General features: G+C 40.6%; 1 protein-coding gene and 1 long non-coding RNA gene across 4 annotated transcripts in view; one reads left to right on the top strand and one right to left on the bottom strand.

The window, feature by feature from the left end:
* The window catches only part of LOC143902726 (uncharacterized), a 37288-nt gene that overhangs the window by 9431 nt on the left and 9836 nt on the right, over nucleotides 1-18021 (bottom strand). For all 3 annotated transcript variants that reach the window (XM_077415876.1, XM_077415878.1, XM_077415877.1), the window contains exons 3-7: nucleotides 3694-3799; nucleotides 2826-3051; nucleotides 1392-1922; nucleotides 362-1277; nucleotides 25-138 (exon numbers count right to left, since the gene is read on the bottom strand). In XM_077415876.1, the coding sequence (XP_077272002.1) occupies nucleotides 25-138; nucleotides 362-1277; nucleotides 1392-1922; nucleotides 2826-3051; nucleotides 3694-3784 (1878 nt within the window). In that variant the 5' untranslated portion in view covers nucleotides 3785-3799. The remainder of the gene's footprint in view (nucleotides 1-24; nucleotides 139-361; nucleotides 1278-1391; nucleotides 1923-2825; nucleotides 3052-3693; nucleotides 3800-18021) is intronic.
* Nucleotides 1-18021, top strand: part of LOC143902728 (uncharacterized) — a 101630-nt gene that overhangs the window by 76759 nt on the left and 6850 nt on the right. The window lies entirely within an intron of this gene.

Below are 18021 nucleotides of genomic sequence, written 5' to 3'. Positions count from 1 at the left end.
AATGGTAAAATTTATAATTATTACCTGGACAGCGGTCATCTCCAGTTTATATGCTTCGCACATGACTTGACGAGCTACCTCGCCGTATACGTCTGCGATAATAATTTTTGCCCTTTTTTCTTTCAAATCTTGCAAATACTGAAAATTAATATCGTAAAATTAATTATTACGGTTTAGATATTACCTACTTTCGCATAAATATTATATTTAAACTATTTATTATTCCACACTGTTTCTGCTCGTCTAAATATTATATAATTTATAAATATTTTAATTTTTAATTTTTAATAATATTTTATTATTTCCATTACCTTTTATGCAATACAAATGATTAATTTTGACAAATCAAAATTAAACTTACTTTCGTCATTATGTCAGCTTCTCGCTCCCTCGGAAACTTGACGTTCGCCACGAAATCAATGCTATTGTCCCTGAGCATGTCCTGCATATACGATATATACTCGGTGTACTTTTGTCCATCCTCCGTCAGTGAAGCCACTCGATGCCAACCTAGCCTTTGCAAGAGCTGCACATAGACATGTTTGTACTGCTTGTTCTCGCCAATGGTTCTGAAGAAATACGGATACTTGGTGCGATCGTCGAAGCTGGATCCCTCGGCGCTGTAGCTGATGATCACCGTCCTGTAATGTTTCGACACACCGACCAATGGCTCCACGGTTTCCGAGCAAGCCGGCCCCAACACGCCAACCAACTTCTGATAATAATTATGTATGATATAGTCGATAAAGGACTTCATCACCATGTCCGACTTGCACTGGCCGTCACTGGCTAACAGAGTCAAGTTATAATCTCTCAGCAGGGTATTATTAATGTTGATGATTTCTTTCGCCATCTTAGCAGCAATCACTATTGACTTGGCCATGTAGGAGTTACCGCTCATAGGAAATATACCACCCACGAAGAGGGTGTTCTTGTCGTCGTTATTGGGCTTCCATTCTGCTAGGGTATAGTTCAGATTATCCTTCAACCAATCGCATGCGACTTGTTCGTCCGATAAATTATGAGAATGACGGTAGATCAAATTCTCGTACATCTCTCCATTAAACTTGGCACGAGTTATCGCCTGGAAGGCGATTTTTGCGATTGTTTCCAACCTACTCCACACCAGCTTCGTCAGTCTCTTCGACTCGTACGCGCAACCGATCGAACCTTCTTTCGTTCCAAAATAACTTTCGCAACGTGGAAATTCGATCGTTGTAAAATACCTTTCACTCGGGTTCACTCTACTGGGTGTATAGTGCAGGATCACCAGTGATCTGGAAGGAACTTTGTTGTAAAACTTTATTATAACACCTCGTTTCTTATAGTACTCGTATCGATCGATGTTTCAAAAATAATGATATAAACAGACATACTCTTTAAATCAATACCTGTTCTCGATGGAAGCCGATGAGTTCCGTGCGTGGAGTGCGTGCTGGTACGTTTCAAGCAACTTACGGGTTAGATAGCCGAGATTCGGACCCACCCATGCCACCTTGACGTAGAGCTTCATTTGATCGATATGTTCTTTTACGAAACGAGTTTCGTCAGGGTATGCGGCTAGCAGCAGCGCGCAGTTCGGCGGCCTTTGCTGGCCTCGGTCGCGACATCGTTCCGGGATGTACATCCCGTCCTGGCAAAAGGCCTCGTGGCAGTAGTACTCCGTCATATTCTCATTTTTCATGCAATTTTTTACCATCTGCAGGTTCACCCCGTCGATGGCGAACCTGCTGGCAGTCTCCAGCCTGGTGAAGACCAGCCAACTGTCATCGGGCCTGGCCAATTCTGTCGGAACGAACCAGCCGAAGTGACCCGGTGGCGCTATCGAGCCGCATTCCTTCACGTCGTATTTGCTCAGCAGCGGCGACGTGTCCTGCTGCGGCGGAATCCAAACTTCCATGTTCACCATGGTTTCTGGAAATCTGTGATTGAGACGGGAATGTTAATCGCTCGATTTACATCCGCGTACATTTCTCCGAAGGGGTTTGATGGGGTGATATGAATTCGTTAGTGGCTCAACCTTTTGACGCTTTCAAAAAAAATAAAAGAGATATTAAATATATATCGCAGAATCACATCGATAATTTATAACATGTGTAATCATGGCCGCTTAGCGCAGCAAAAAGAAGACATTGAATTTGAAAATTGATACTTCCCTATCTTCTTATGATTGCCAAATGTTAATTAACTGTATATTTTATTTAACATATTTATACCATCCGAGAAAAATATTGTCAATCGATAGTCGACAGATCTCGAAACGACATTGAAGATTGTATTTACAGACAATTCAAAAAGAATTTAATACATTTGCAACGTTTGCAATACCTTGTGCTCTGAGAACGACATAAGCTGTTTGAAGCTTGTATAAAAATTAATACTATTAAATGATTGAGAAGCGGCGCACGAGAAACTTGATTGTTGTCAATAAATACATTCTGAATATATTTGCCGGAGAAAGTACTGTTATCGAGGTAGAATATAATCGCTCAGCAAAGAAGAGCGTATTTGCGATAGGTGTTCTCGATTAATTTCATCGGACAGCCGTAGTAGTGTGACACATAGTGTGACATAGTATTCTTATGAATTGAGTATACATATCGATCGTATATTTCATTCGCTTTATGCAAATATCATAAAAAGAACCAGTGCGTCTATTTACGAACCTATTGAAAAACAAATGGTCAAAAAATTGCTGCAATCTTACACATGATATTTGTTACAATCCAGAAGAATCGAAAAAGAAAAGCCGCGAGATATTCAAGGAGCTCTGTAGATTCAAATATACTATTACACAGCGTCTACAATTTATCCGGTCGTCTTACATTTTGTACTCGGAATATGTTGGCCTTTCGGACAGTCTCTCGAAGACTTCGGACGCATTGAAGTGGTCATCCTTTTTGACAATATCGACTCCGGTATAGCCCAATACTTCGGTGAGAAAGATCTTCATGACCTCTGACACTAACCTGTGTGTCAGTCTTCTTGACACCTCGAAGGTAATATTCAAGAATTGACCCTCGTGATGGATCACTCTCTTTGGATTTACCTCTGTGAAAAATTCCAAATTAAAATATTTTGTATTAAAATAATCGTAAAAAATCAATAACTCCGAAAAAAAAAAAGAAATTTTACGCGACCCGCTCGAGATACAATAAAAATTACAAGATTATGCTTGAGAGCTGGAAAATAAGCGAGATGAGAAATCGCTGCGTATGTAGAAATGCATGATTTGTAGAAATGCATATGTAGTAAATACATATGTAGAAATACAAGGTCGGTCTGCCGTCCATACCGTACAATGTAAACATCTGAAAAAAAAAACATGTAGCCGGGGCAAGAACGTTTCCGGCCGTTGCCAATCCGCGGGATGACATACTATGTTTAAGCGCTCGATAATAAGTGAGTAAACTACGCGGCATTAACGCATACGGAATGTATTCAGCTTCTAATTATACGCCGCGAGGCTCGATATACCTAATTACTCATCGACTGAGTGATCATGCACGGATGAATCGTGAGAGCGATTCAATTAATGTTTAAGCCGCATCTGACCATCCCGGCAATTAGCGGGTTATTCCACGTGGCGCCGTTTCTCCGATGGTGCGGCAATGATATCGCGTCTTCGGACCTGACAAATGCGCCGTAATTGAGCCGCAACGATCGGGCCGACGATAATGAGCGGCGATTTACCTTCCAGCATTGTCAGACAGCGATTCGAGTCCGCGATCTTCAGCACGGCCACGAGGGCCAGCAGGCCCAATACGGATCCGGGTCTCAGCATCGTGACCTTCTCATCCTGCAACAGACATCGGCGCGCTCTATTAAGATTGCTCGTTAGAAATGGATTAATTTAGTCACGAGTTACGACCGCGATCGGTCCGTGAGGTAATAAAACGATTTAGAAATGATCGCATTATACCAAGTTGATAATGCTAGAGAGATTGAAAAACACCAATGGAAAACACAATAAGTGGCAATTAAAACTCAAACTCGTTCTCTCTTTCAATCTCTCTTTTTCTCTTTGAACATTATTTTTTTGTAGCGTTTGTGCAGCTATAATTGCGATGTTATTTGAAAACAAATCAATATTTCTCGTTCATAAATTTATGCGTATTTTCGATAAATTTTATAATAAAAAATAAGAATCAATGAAAAACAGCTTGACGAGATAAAGTGGTGTCTCAGGTATCACGTCATATATTATATATACATAACTTGGCGAGACCTTTTCAATTGATTATGTATTCCTTCACCATCAACAATTTCTTGCCATTTGAATCGTGTTTGTTTCGTCTGCATCAAGAATTTATGACAAACAATGTTGAAAGGCTAATAAAAATACGCGCTAGCGAATAAATAAATTTCTTTCAGATTGTCTCGGGTATCTGATCGCCAAGTGACGCCGTATTTTCCTGAATCAGCCGGCACATAAATAACATTCGCGCTCGACATTGCGTCTAGAAAGTGCCGGTGCCACACACAATGACATTCCGTTCAGAAAATAATCCTGACGACACGCAATCCAGAACCGTGAATGCATTGTATTTTACAAAGTGTCTGATGAGAGAAGAAAAAAGAAAAATGACTCCCGTTTCCTCTCGTATATACGTATGACCCCTTTATCGTATCCGGTGTGAACGCGCGGTAAGGTCAGTTCTGCAATTGAACCTGGGAGAGATTAAGGCCCGGATTAAATACGTGAAAGTCGTAGATACATATCCGCTACGTCTTGTCTATGTCAGGGAGCAACTCTTCTTGGATATACTTATGCTTTCTTTGTTGATCCCTTAGGTACCCCCGATTTAGATCTAAGATCAATTTCGTCGCTCTAGTCAGTCTCACGCGACAAGAAATTGCGGCGCAACAACGTATTCATATTTATCACGCACTATATTAGTACCCGTGAGCGATATCGCGTCGTTATCAAGGTGAGGTGGCGTAGGACGATAGGGTTGCGAGGGATTACGAAGGTAACGGACGTGTTCAAGCAGCGGCCGGTACCGGCCGATCTTATCTCCCCGCGGCTGGTTCTCGCGGCGATCTAGAAGGCGCCTTTTTACGGTCGCGCGCGATAGTGCGCCGCACGGTGCGAGAGAGGCGGATCAGAGGGACTTCCGGTTTCTATACGAACATTAGCTAAGCGATGGGAAGAAACGCCGTCGGGGTCTCTTTGGCAGAGTGTCTACGGCGCCGATGTGCACGATGACTCGTGATTTAAGCGCATTCGACCTGAAAAGATTAAAGTTCGCTAAGCATAAATGAAGCGTGACTCGTTTTGTATAAGATTGTCTATAGAAAAGCGACAACCGGTCATGAATAAAGTTCATTTAGACGACGACCACATAATTCAGTCTCAGAATCGGATATCAAGCTTTTCTTCATCGTCGACAGCATTTTGTATTTTGGAAAAATAACGATAGAAATCACATGTTTTATTGCATTATAGTTACTAAATTAGACTATTATTTATGCGACTCTTTATTTGAGTTCAAATGTAACGGACAACCAATTTTATTTTAACAAATTTTTATTAATGCAAAATAGAACATTTACAAGTTCGTTTACTCAAAACATACTCTTTGTGAGCTATATTGAGACGAATTGAGTCGTTACGGCTCTACGTGTAATTTAAGTACTATCGACCCATGGTGAAATTTTGCATGTCGCTCCGCCGCTGGTGCAACATCGAATGTGCCAAAGTTACGGATCCTTGCGTGCGGTCTATATATCAACTTGGGAATTACGTCTGAAAAGCTAAATGGGCGGCGGCAAAGGGGTAAGAGACGGCAGGGGCCGTTATACGCTTGAAAAGTCCAGACTCGTCGGCGCCCGGATGCCGCCGCGACGTCTGAACTCCGGTCGTATCTTCGGAAGGTATAAAACAACCATCGCGTTTCGTCGGGGCTGAATTGAGCACGGCGAATTTCGTCACGCCATTTGAGCGCGCCGACGTGTTTCTTTATTGCGAAGCCGATAGACGACGCGAGGCGTGGACCGAAACTTGCATATAAGAAGCATCAGTGATTGATTCTTGATTCTTGATCATTGATTTATTTAAAGAGTAAAATAACATACTATATATATTCTTTTCTCGTGGTACAAAAAATATAAATGTTAAAATTATGTGGATTACATCCATAAATATCAATGTTAACACGAAACATATATGTAAATGTCTGATTTTATAAATTTTAATGTTATTAATAGGCTATTGCATTTGATTGTACTATACTTATGATATTTAAAGTATAATATATAGCTTTATTTTTCAATATACATATATTATTTCCTTTTAACAAAATATAAAACCAGTTTTTAAAGAAGTAGCTGTAAGTCTCGTAACTTTATGCAAGGATCAATTCACGGATAGCCAAACATGTGCAAGTTTCGCTTAAAAAAGACCATGCGTGGAATTCATGACGACGAAGTCGACGCCTCTCGTCCATCAACTCGAATAAAATGTGTACAAATGTCGTCGCGACGCTACCCGACACATCATCTGTCCAAAGCGGTTCCAGAGAGACCGACAGCGACGCGTTTGTCAGTTCCACCGATAAATCTGCGCAGTTTGTACGGCGAAGGGTGAAAATATTTCCTCTTGTCTTCGCATGGCGTACCTCGAATTTCTGCCTTTCGTCGTTGCACGACATATTTATAAATCACAAAATTAGGAAAATTTCGATGAGGAAAAATCGTGATATGATTTTAATTAATGCAACCAGAATTTTAGTTATATGCAACCAGAATTCCTATTAATTCCTACGCATATACAATTAAATAGAATATTTTTGTCTCCTTATACATCGTTCTCCTAAATTTCACGCGACGTTACGATTCGGCCCTCGAAAACGGATGCTGACGAAATTTTAACCCCGTTTATACGTCGCACCGACTGAATTATGCAGAAAACGACGCAAAATATCACGCACTAGCATCTCGAGGCGAACGACGCAAAGAAGACAAGACGACCGAGCGAATGACGAAACGCTCGCAATTCAGATACACTGCAGAGGCGTCGAAGTGCAATCCGACCTTACGCCCCTCGTTATCACGCATGAATAAGACATTATCAAACGTAAATCGGTTGAACTTTGCGTGAACGCTTTGACTTTCTCGTCACTGTCATTCAGAATCTTTTCCATAAAAAGTCTTTACGCAATGCTGATTCTGGTTATGAATGAGACGCAAAAATTGCCGACGAGGAATAGATATCGCATAAGTACTTTTTTTTGCATTGCCATTGTTGGAATGGCTTTAGCGTGGTTTAGCGTATAAATGCGTCAAAAAGTAAAAAATTTCTGAGAACGGCATCTCCCACATTAAAACATTTCATATATTTATTTCATTAGTAAACGCACGGACTTACATCTTGAATGTAATACGCGAGTTGAAGCGTGAACCGTTCAATTAGGATCAATTTTTCAATTATGTAAATCATAAAATTTGTGAAGCAGATAGTCCCACATCTCAACATGTTATTCGATCAGGATATCCGAAAATTCTTCCGTTAATACGAGAGCAGAAAAGAGCAATATTTATTGTTTTAGTTCCAAGGTCTTCGCAGTGCATGCCGTCTTAATGTAATAAAATCGCTCACATACAATTGCAACAACACGTGCTCCGCGGTTCTTCTTCCGCCGTCGATTATGCCTTTGAGCTTTGCTCCGATTACATTATCATAACAAAAGAGATGACGTTTGCTGCCAATTGAACCTATAAAACTTTCTTCAAAATGAGTTTAACGAATATCTCGTTTCGGTTTATCCTTGGCCCACATGGAATACGAGCGAATGAAGGAGATGCGGGTTGAAATAATATAAAATGCAAGATAAGGAAAATGTGAAAATAATACGACAGTATTTTATTTAGCTTTTGTTCTTTGTGGTTTCGCAATAAAATTCTCTAACATAGCAGGTATGTACCGTCATATTTCAAATTTAGCAATCGTGTATCGGAAGTGCGCTCCGTTAAGAGATTTAACGCTGGCGGACACCGTGGGTCTTTTAAGGTACAGTCGATTTTTCATTTATGATTCCTACGGATATAGCTTCAGCGCGCTTAAAAAAAAAGTGTCAAACAGTTTCGGCCTATGTAAGTATAGAAATCACTTTTTGAAACCTTACAGATGATACATGAATTTTTATAGATTTTTTGTAACACAGAAACGCTTTCAAAAACCCTTTGGACTTAAAAGTCCCAGGGTGTCCGGGCGAGTGCTCCAAAAACACGGTGTCCGTGCATTGTTAAAAAAGTAAAGAATATTAAGACATATTCGCGGCACACAAATGTAAACAATTCACCATATATTGCCAATATTCGTATATATGTAATAGCGTTTTTCACTGGCAGAACTGGTGCGCACTCAGTGCACATTAAAGCCGTTGTGTGTGTACACTGATTTAGTCTCTAATATTTAAAGTAAAATGCAAATATTTCGACTGATAAAATACTCAGTACATATTTTACTAAATAGTGCAATAAAGAATATTGAGGATTTCATGATTTAACCCGATTATATTAAACATACACTTTACGTTGGTTTGTGTACGACGGCTTTAATGTGCACTGAGTGCGCACCGGCTCTGCCAGTGAAAAACGCTATAAGTTTAACCGTAACCCCTGATCTCAGGCGTATACATCACAAGCCTAGTTTGTTGCGTCATACGATAACATTGTAACGTTAATTCCATGCTGATTACCGGTTGAGATAAGCGCTCTCGGCGGGGTCGAAACCCGCTTCAGGTGGCAAAATGAACGTTTTGCATGGGCAGATGTGGAGCCCGCTATCCCAGATGACGGGTGCTGATAGGTGGACGAATATTTTAACAGCACCGCACGAAATGGCGATGCCAGCACGCGACCGTGCACGCGACTTCGCGTGTGCATAAAAGTTATGAGCTGCGGGTGTACAGTGTCGTGCTTGTGCGTCAAGACTTGTGCGCATAAAAGCCATTCCAAACTTGTAATCGGCGCGACTTTGCCATTCGGCATTCCAAGCCTCTTTCTCTCGCGTCACGCGAGAAATTTTCCGTTAATTGGAACGTTTCGCGTAATTTAGCGCGATGACAACCAATCACATTCCAAATGTTTTTCCAAGCAATCTTTCCGACTGAATAATTGCTATAAAATTCTAATTAACTTTGACCCTCCACGTAATTATATATCCAACGTGACAGTGACATAAAAATATTTCATGGGTAAATGTTAATTTCCAAGCAATTTCAATGATTGACGTATTATTTAATCTCGATTGATGTTTGTATAGTCTGTGTTTGTTCTTACGTCAATTTCTCTGTTATTATTTCTTGAAATGTGTTTGCGCAATAAAACAATATTTGCTATCATCATTCGCAGAAGCGATGCGAAATATCGCTTGGATATTTTGTTACCGCAAAACGGTTTTCGCAAATGCTATAACGAAGAGAAAAGGTTTTAATTCACTTACTCCACACTGGACAACTTTAACATTCGTAACAAATAATATTTTTTTAATTAAATTTCTAAGTATCATGCTGCCGTTGCGTTTGAAATTGTCGTAAGAACGATTCGAGATAGAACGGTTGCGTATCTATCTCAAACAAACAGCAGGAGGAAGACCTCCGACACGCGAGGAACATTGCGAAATGATATAGCCGAATGATGTAATTGGCGATGTCACGGTGGCAAGGGAAGTCTGTCAAAATTTAGTCAGCGAAGTGTCATCGTAAAACAGAGAAAAGTGTCAGCGTCGCGAATCAATTCCCGAGAGATTAGGTATCAGGCTTTCCGAGAAAAGGTATACACACGCGAAACATTACAAATATACAGACGAGTGACGTGATTAACGACGACATAGTGGCAAGGAAAACACGTTGTCGAGGCCAATTGTACCGCGCTACGACGAAAAACGTCAGGAGCGATTTAACGGAATTGCGATGATGCCGCGTGGCGTATCTTCTCTATTTTTGTTTAATTTAATACTTGGATCTTACTCCAGAACGAGGCTTAAAATTTTTAACGTAATTAATCAGTCCACCAGAACGAGTTATATATATATATATATATATATATATATATATATATATATAATTTCTGTACAATTTAAATACAATCTATACTATCACTTTAAATTTGTTTATTTTATACTTTATACATGTATACATAATTATTTTACATGATTGTTATTACTTATTAACATATTCTTTTTTTCTCTGCTCTCAACCGCTCGTTCGCGCGCGAGAAAAATTTTATTATACAGCGTAATAAATTATCTGTTTTTTTTCCCATCAAAGAGATGGGGACAATAAAAGTTACGCCGGGCTACAAAACATCGAACGACAGCTGCACCGTCTATTTTTGGAGGGTAAACACATTTGCGCGCGCGAAATAAAGTGTCTCCACACGCTCGCGTTATTGCGTGCATGGAAAAACACTACTACCGCGGGCATACGAGTGCGAGCGCAATCGCGTGCGCGCGAATGGAATCGCACGCAAGTATAGGCAAATTGCGAGGAGAAGCGACTTCGCGGCGCCGGAGAGAGGAGGGAAAGCGCGAATGAAAATCGCAAATCAGCGCCGTTCGGCTTCTTATCGAGTGTTTTTTCCCGCGATGGCGGAAACGCGTACGCTTTTAACGACGATAAACGACGCTATCATCGATGCACACGCCGACGAAATTTATGCCGGCGAGGCCAGAGATCTCAATAGCGTGTAATGAGTGTCATGGCAAGTGCCGATTCGGAGTCCCTATATCTCACTCTTTCTTTTCGAGTTTTATTGTTAATTTAAATTATATTGTTCGCTACTCATTAATAACTATCTGAATCTTTTTTGCAGCGTTTTATAATATGCTGTTTTATTAATAAACTATATTAATTTCTGTAAATTATATATTTATATTTTCGCGCGTGATATTAAATAGATTTTGTGATTAACTTCTATCAGTAAAAAAAAATCAATTGTTGCATCCAATTTCGGCCTACGTCGTTCCTCTACCGGCCGTAGCTGTAGGTATTCTAATTACGCAATAGAGACGGACAATCTGCGAGACTGCGTCTAACTAAGACTCGTATTAGAAAATGCGAGATCGCTGGCTCTCAGCCATAATGACAAAAACAAGCAAACAAATCGTAAACACCTGCACAAAAAGGTTGCTGTAAATTGTTTCTAGGGAAGATCTCTCGCGCACGTGTGTTCAGAGATGCAAGGTTGTATTCTTTTTAGCGTGGTAAGATACAAAGAATATTGAAATTTTATAAAAATTTATAGCGTATAATTGCATTCTCACGCTACTTCTTTGCGTTGTATTCCAATCCTATTTTAAATCTCTATTATTAAAACGATATGTCGATATATAAGTAAAATTATTTTTACTGAAAAAATACGTATTATGTTGAAAGAATCCTAAACGATATTTGGAACGGAAAAAAAACGGTTAAAAAAATTAATTCAATTGCAAATCCATATTGATTTCCTCAACAAACTACTCTGATAGAAAACCACGCCAATACAACCACATACGTCATATGCGTTTGAAAGCAAAGCGAACCAACGCGTCGACGCGATATAATTGACGAATGGTTTTTCGCACGCGATATCGAGAATTGTTGGCAATGAGAGCCGATATCAATCGGCGATTAACTGCGGGCTCATACAAATCGGGGGATTGTTAAAATGTATCGAGCTGTGACGTTGCGCCTTCATTGCAAAAGCCATGCGCGCCACGACAATCGGCATATAATAGATAAAAACGAAGCGCGTCGACGAATCGTACGCACTTGTCAGCTTTATTGACGTCACGATGACACTTGTTTGTCACGACTGCGATGCGATCTACGATGATAAATATAATTTTTGTGCGCACAACACCGACCATTTCGGCCAGCCGTATAATGTTAATGGTATTCATATATTCTCATCCTTTATTCCAATTTCCATGCGCATTTTCGCTATTATTAATGCATTAATAGTGCATTTTACTTGAACATGTAAACGCATTCTTTATCTTCACGTTAATCGTTATTCATTTGAATCTTATTAATAACATTATATATGTATTTATGATATTAATGATAATCCTATTTCTGATATTCATATTTTTATATTTATGGCTTTCGGGTACCGAAGAATCTTTTCGGAATTATCGCACACTTTAACTGTAGGCTGAGAGATTCGACTCTCTCTTTTTCTTCCTCTGTTTTTATCAATGGTTGAAAGAGTTAAATCTTAAGCACCATAACAGTGAAAACTTTCTCGCGCAAAGAGGCTCACGTCGACGACGAACACGCATCAACAACATTGTCGCGATCCGCGTAAATTAATCACTCGCCGCTCGAGCGCGTGTTTAGGTATGCGTAGCGATTGATTTTCGCGGAAAAATCTCCGACGCGATTTATCGTCACGGAAATGCCGCGTCGTCGGCGATAAATATAAATCCATCGGCGGTTAATTAAGATTCATCGCTCGTAGCATAGTACATAGCATTCGTTAATAGAATATCTACATTACTCGTGGGCGTGTTCGGGAGTACGAATAGTATAAACGCGTTAATGGATAATAAACGTCAAGAAGAGAGTATTCCGATACCGTTACCGAGCGCGCCGATCTATCTACACCGTTACCGCAACACTCATCGAGCAGGAATGTGCAAATTCATTAATGCGCCAGAGACGTCTTCGTGAAAAGTATGCTGAAAACCGCCTGCGATCGAGCGACGAGAAAAGTCCTGAATCGCGAGAAGGGAATCCGACGGCTCTCAAGAACTGTTTGTCCAGGCAGTGAAGCGCGTAAAATACTAATTACAAGCTGGCGGCATACGGTATCGCGATTTTCTCGCGGGACTCGTGGATGCCAAAGGCAAGGCACATTGCTGTTGCAACTTTGATGTGGCGAACGTAGTGAAGTAGACAACTTGAGTATATGGTCGGCGTGGATTTTCTATGCAAAACCGCTGATTTATACCTCCCTTCGCATTTTACATACATAACATACTTATCTTAAGACTGTGTGCGAGTGCAACCTGTGCATTTATCGGGATATTCTTTTGCCGGGAAATAATTTTCCTGCTCGACCCCCCCCCCCCTCCCGAGCCATAAGCATATGTCCTTTCGCTTGGTCGCACACAGTATAGACACACTTATCTATCAAACCCCATCGAGCAGGTCCCGAGTGTGCAAAAAAAAAGTCACGGGTGTAAATGACGGAAGGACGGAAACCGGATTTCCACGCGTGGCGGTTTCATTGCCGCGAACGAATAGAAAGCCCTCGTGCGTGACAGCGAATCGCTACGTGGATACCTGACGATCGCTTCCAGCAGATTCCAGCTTGACTCCTGAGCTCATCGACCGGGTTAACCTTGTCCGTACGTGAGTGCCGGGGAAATAACAGGTCTCCTATCCACGAGATTGCTCGTGAAGCGTACCGGTTGACCGAAATGTACACGTTCTAACACTTACTAACAATACTAACCGCGCGATGGACCGTACGACGTATATCATATGCGACGACGTGAACTAGGTCGTTATTAATAATGTTATGTTAATTCAGTACATGATATGCGGTTATAATGTAATCTTAAAATGAAAATGAGACTATTACACGTTCATTAAGTTCCAGATATCGTATATAAATTGACATTTTATTAAGATAGCTATAACATTTTATCGAATAAAATCAGATAAATTCTATCGCGGGAGCAAATTAATGTTTGTGTGCTCGGGATGTGAAATCTTCATTGGATACATAATAATGTTTGTTATTAAATGGGAATTTTAAATTCTTGCTTTCTACACATAAATATTCACCGAGATAATCATGAGAGAAGATCGCGCCTGAAAATTAGGCTGCATAAGTCGGATCTTCAGATCTACTGCGCGTGAGAAATTCTAACATCTCGTGCACCTCCTCTTTTCTTTCTTCGCAAGGTGCATATTTTACGCGTTCCTTTGTCCAGGCGGCGGTACTCTGGAGTCTGGAGTACTCTGGACGAACAAAAGACTACCATCGCGCGCTTGACCTCGCGCACTCCCCGACCAACGCGCACGCACCATTATTCCTATATAGCTAGCAGATAGCTCGGCCCATAAACCACCGCGGCCGCGATTACCACGACGTTATTTTTTCGCGTTCCATCGCAAACTACATTGATCCGGACCTCCCACGCGGCAGATAAAGCGCTCGACGGTGCGCACACTGGCTCTATCGCGCTCCCGCGCCGCTTTCGAACAAATTCCAGCGAGCGATCAGCCTCGGCCGTGGCGATTCCGTTGACCTTGCGAGAAGTAACGCAAGATCTCCATACATTTCGCACAATGGCCTACTGTGTTTGCGAAACAGGAACGTTGAACGTTGATTGATTCATATCAATGCTCTGGATTAAACAATACACATACCTCAACTTTTTAACAATAGATCTGTTAAACATAGGAGAAATATGCCACAAACGAAAGAAACTAGTAGATGTAGTAGGAGCCAAAAGATTTTTTTATTATCATTAGATATCGAACAGTTTCAGTTAAAAAAATAAATTTGAAATTAAAAAGAATTACGGTAGGGCACAATTCCAAAATGATTTCCGTCCAAATATTAAAGTCTTACTCGAAGATTACTTTTCGACGTGTATTCGTGGGATCTCAACTAATTAATGATTCATGTTGGTACTCAGCCCACAATTAATTGGTTTCCTTCCTTATTATAGTAATCAATCCCTTGAGTAGAAGAAGGAAATGCCATGTACAAAAGAAAGAAAGCATTTCTGATGAATTTTGAATAATTGTGGATTGAACGTGCGAGACAGTATAAAGACGGATTAAATTAAAAAGCTCCTCTTATGAGGAAGCTTATTATATTTTATTTGATGCATAATTATTAGTATTTACTAGTTTGGCTTTCTCATAGAGGAAGCTTTATGAGCGAAATAAAATTATAGGAGCAATGGTAGCGATCTGCAATGATGAGGCAGCAATGTGCAAGTTTCAAATTTGCACACTTTTTCCATTTTAAATTTAACCTTTTTATGAATTGAAAATGGGTCAGCTTAGTAGCACAAGTTCAGGCTACGTGCATTTTGTACAGAAGTGATTGTTCGACGTTTTAGAACATTTTAAACACTTTGCCAAAGATACCTGAAAAAAAAATTTTTTCACGGAAACCAAGCTTTTATGAGAGAGGAAGCAAAATTATATTAAATTAAAAACTGTTTTTTCTATTTACGTATTTAATTATGGATATAAAAAATTAATTGCGTCGAGAAGGTGAATATGATAAGCTCGCTTTATTTTTCAAACAAAAAACACATATGTGTTTATCGTCATTTATTACCGACATCTTTTATTTTCTTGTTCCATCTACGTCGAGGATTGATCGCGACAGATATGTTGTAAAGTGGAGCGATCTGATACGAAGATCTCGATAGCACGAGAAATACTCCTCGTGCACTTGTGCCCCACGTTACGCGCGTTCGCGGTAATCTACAATTAACCCCGGTCCATTTACGGTTCGCGAACCGCAACATCTCTCTTCCTCCCCGCTGGCGTGGTTTCACGCCTGCACATGTGAGATGCACCTACGCGGCGGCAACACGAGTCAAGGCTCCTTGAATAACTGCAACTTGCGCCGCGGAATGCGCGACGTTGGTTCGTCGCGCAAACAAGTTTCGCGCCCATTCCCGCGCCGCGTGGTGATCCCTCATCGTCGGCCTCGTGCGCGTGGGCCGTGCGTGAGGGCACGTGCGCCGTTTGACGCGATCTCACGGATGCCAGAGAACGGGGATGCAGCTGTCCACCGTGCAAGTTATAGCATGCATCCAGTGCCGATCCAACGCATCTCGGTACCCTCTAATTCGTAAAACTATTAAAATATCCATTGCAGTTTTGTTTCCTCTTTCATTTTAAGGATACTTTCATTGTATGTACTTCAGTAAACGTGTTGCAGAGATTTCTGTCTTTTTTTTATATATATATAAATATATATCACTTCAAGATTTCTTTTCAGTAGAACAATATATTTTATCAGTCGAATCGGAACACATTTTATATTTGTAAATTCTTTAGACTTTATAAGGTTTCTTATATCGAAATTGTCATCTAACAATAAATAGAAATTCTTAGTAGGAGCCTTCATCGTAGTCTATATATGTTGACTCGGTCAAAAGATTGCCATAGCTTTAAATCAGACCTGAATGCATAATGTATTATACTTAAGAGATCGCATCGATCGATATACCAGTGCACCATTCTGTGACTTGGCACGGTTGCAGTGTGCATAGGTCAATAGCGAACTGCCAAACATTCGGAACGGATACAAAAAGCGACGGTATACTTGTCGGCGGGCGAAAATCAATCGTGACAAATGGTCGACTGCAAAATTATAGAAAAGTCAAGGGCGTGACCAGAGCAATTTCAGTTAATTTTATTTCCGCGTATATGTATACAACCGATACCGAATCGTAAAACATGATCCTACGTATAGGGTTAAATCACCGTTCAATTGTAAAATTTTTTTTTAAGCGGTTGAAGCCCAAGTCGGAGGAGCGGTCTCGTTTGCCGAGCAAATCGAGTGGGGCTTTACTCCGAGATAGAGAAGCGGCCGGTTCACGTCGTGTCAAGGACAGACCGGCTATTTCGCACGGACCAGGTGTGCGTGGAGTGCATCGACCTGCTTACTTGCATACTTATCCGCTCGCGGCACGTTGCATAGCCACTCATCGACGCGGCATGCGCGTAGCTCACCCGGAACGCGAGAGATCACGACTTAGGGCCGGTTGCCTCGATGTCGGTTAATCCTTTCACACGACGAAATTGCTCGCTTGAGAAAGGCTTGCGTTATCCCGAACGCAAGCAGCGAAATGAACCAGCTCTAGCGTATCGGCTTACGTAAAAGGATAATGGGGCCTTATATATTCCTGTTGAATCGAGGTTTACGATTCCCGAGGAATTCACGGTCGTGAAAAGTAAGTGGAACTGAGTGGAACCAGAAGTGCCCCATTGTTTACGAAAATATAAACTTCAGTCTTATCTCGATGATGTTTTATCTAATCTTGGTTTATCGAACTTTTCAATACTAAAATTAGATAAAAGATAAGTGAAACGAACAATTGACAACGTTAATGAAACTGGCGATTAACCCTGGTCAGTGTGTAGCAAATCAAATCGTAGATAAAAGCTACACAGATAATATTTATTTCGGAATCCACTTCTTAATCTTGAAATTTTGGAGCGTACGATAGATTTACGCTGCTAAAAATAGGATATGGTTCATTTTTATTTATTTATTTACAAAAGAGCACAATATTGTTACGTTTGTAATAGCTGTTGTTTATGAACATATTTCTTGTGAACGTCTGGGCATTCACCTACATATGATCGCCTCTACAAACGAGCGTGCTAATAGAAAGACGTTTGTTATAGATATTTTCGTCGTTCTCCAACGTCGTAATCGACGGGCTCTGACAGCGATCACAATTACCACGAATATATTCTGTGTAATATTGGACAATATGCAATTCATCATCCGAACAGAAAAGAGGTTCTATCGAATGTATGCTGCCTCGCGGGTGCGCGCAGAGATATCGTTGCGCTTGGCAGCTGATGTGATAGCGCGCCATGTGCGTGCCAACGAAATCGAGGTCGACGCAGAGCGCGGCCATAATCCGAAAAAAAATCGCTTGTGCATGAGCAAGACCGTCTACTCTTCGCCGACGACAACGGCCTGTCGTGCAGTGATATTTGAAAGGGGCTTTCTGGGGAAAAAAAATCTCGCCATTTTTTAATATTAGTTTCCTCTATCACTTTTGATAATTGTTTTGATCTAAAAATATTACTATTTCTAACATCGCAATTTCTCAAAAATCGATAATTAATTGATTAAATCGGCAATTAATTAAATAAATTTAACTAACAAATTAAATTAAAAACCAGATAGCTTCTAGATAAATTTAAAACAATTCAGATTTTTTTCTCGCGACGAGTTGCGTGTTTTGGGAAGCCTTGCCAATCACGAGGATGCTCGAGCGTGCGTGTTCCACAAGAGTAATATCCGCCA

Source organism: Temnothorax americanus, unplaced genomic scaffold (genome assembly GCF_048541705.1).
Source record: "Temnothorax americanus isolate GAGA-0224 unplaced genomic scaffold, ASM4854170v1 Scaffold4, whole genome shotgun sequence".
Classification (NCBI taxonomy): Eukaryota; Metazoa; Arthropoda; class Insecta; order Hymenoptera; family Formicidae; genus Temnothorax; species Temnothorax americanus.
The sequence above is the reverse complement of the archived record's forward strand: the minus strand, read 5'-3'. Positions and strand labels throughout refer to the sequence as shown.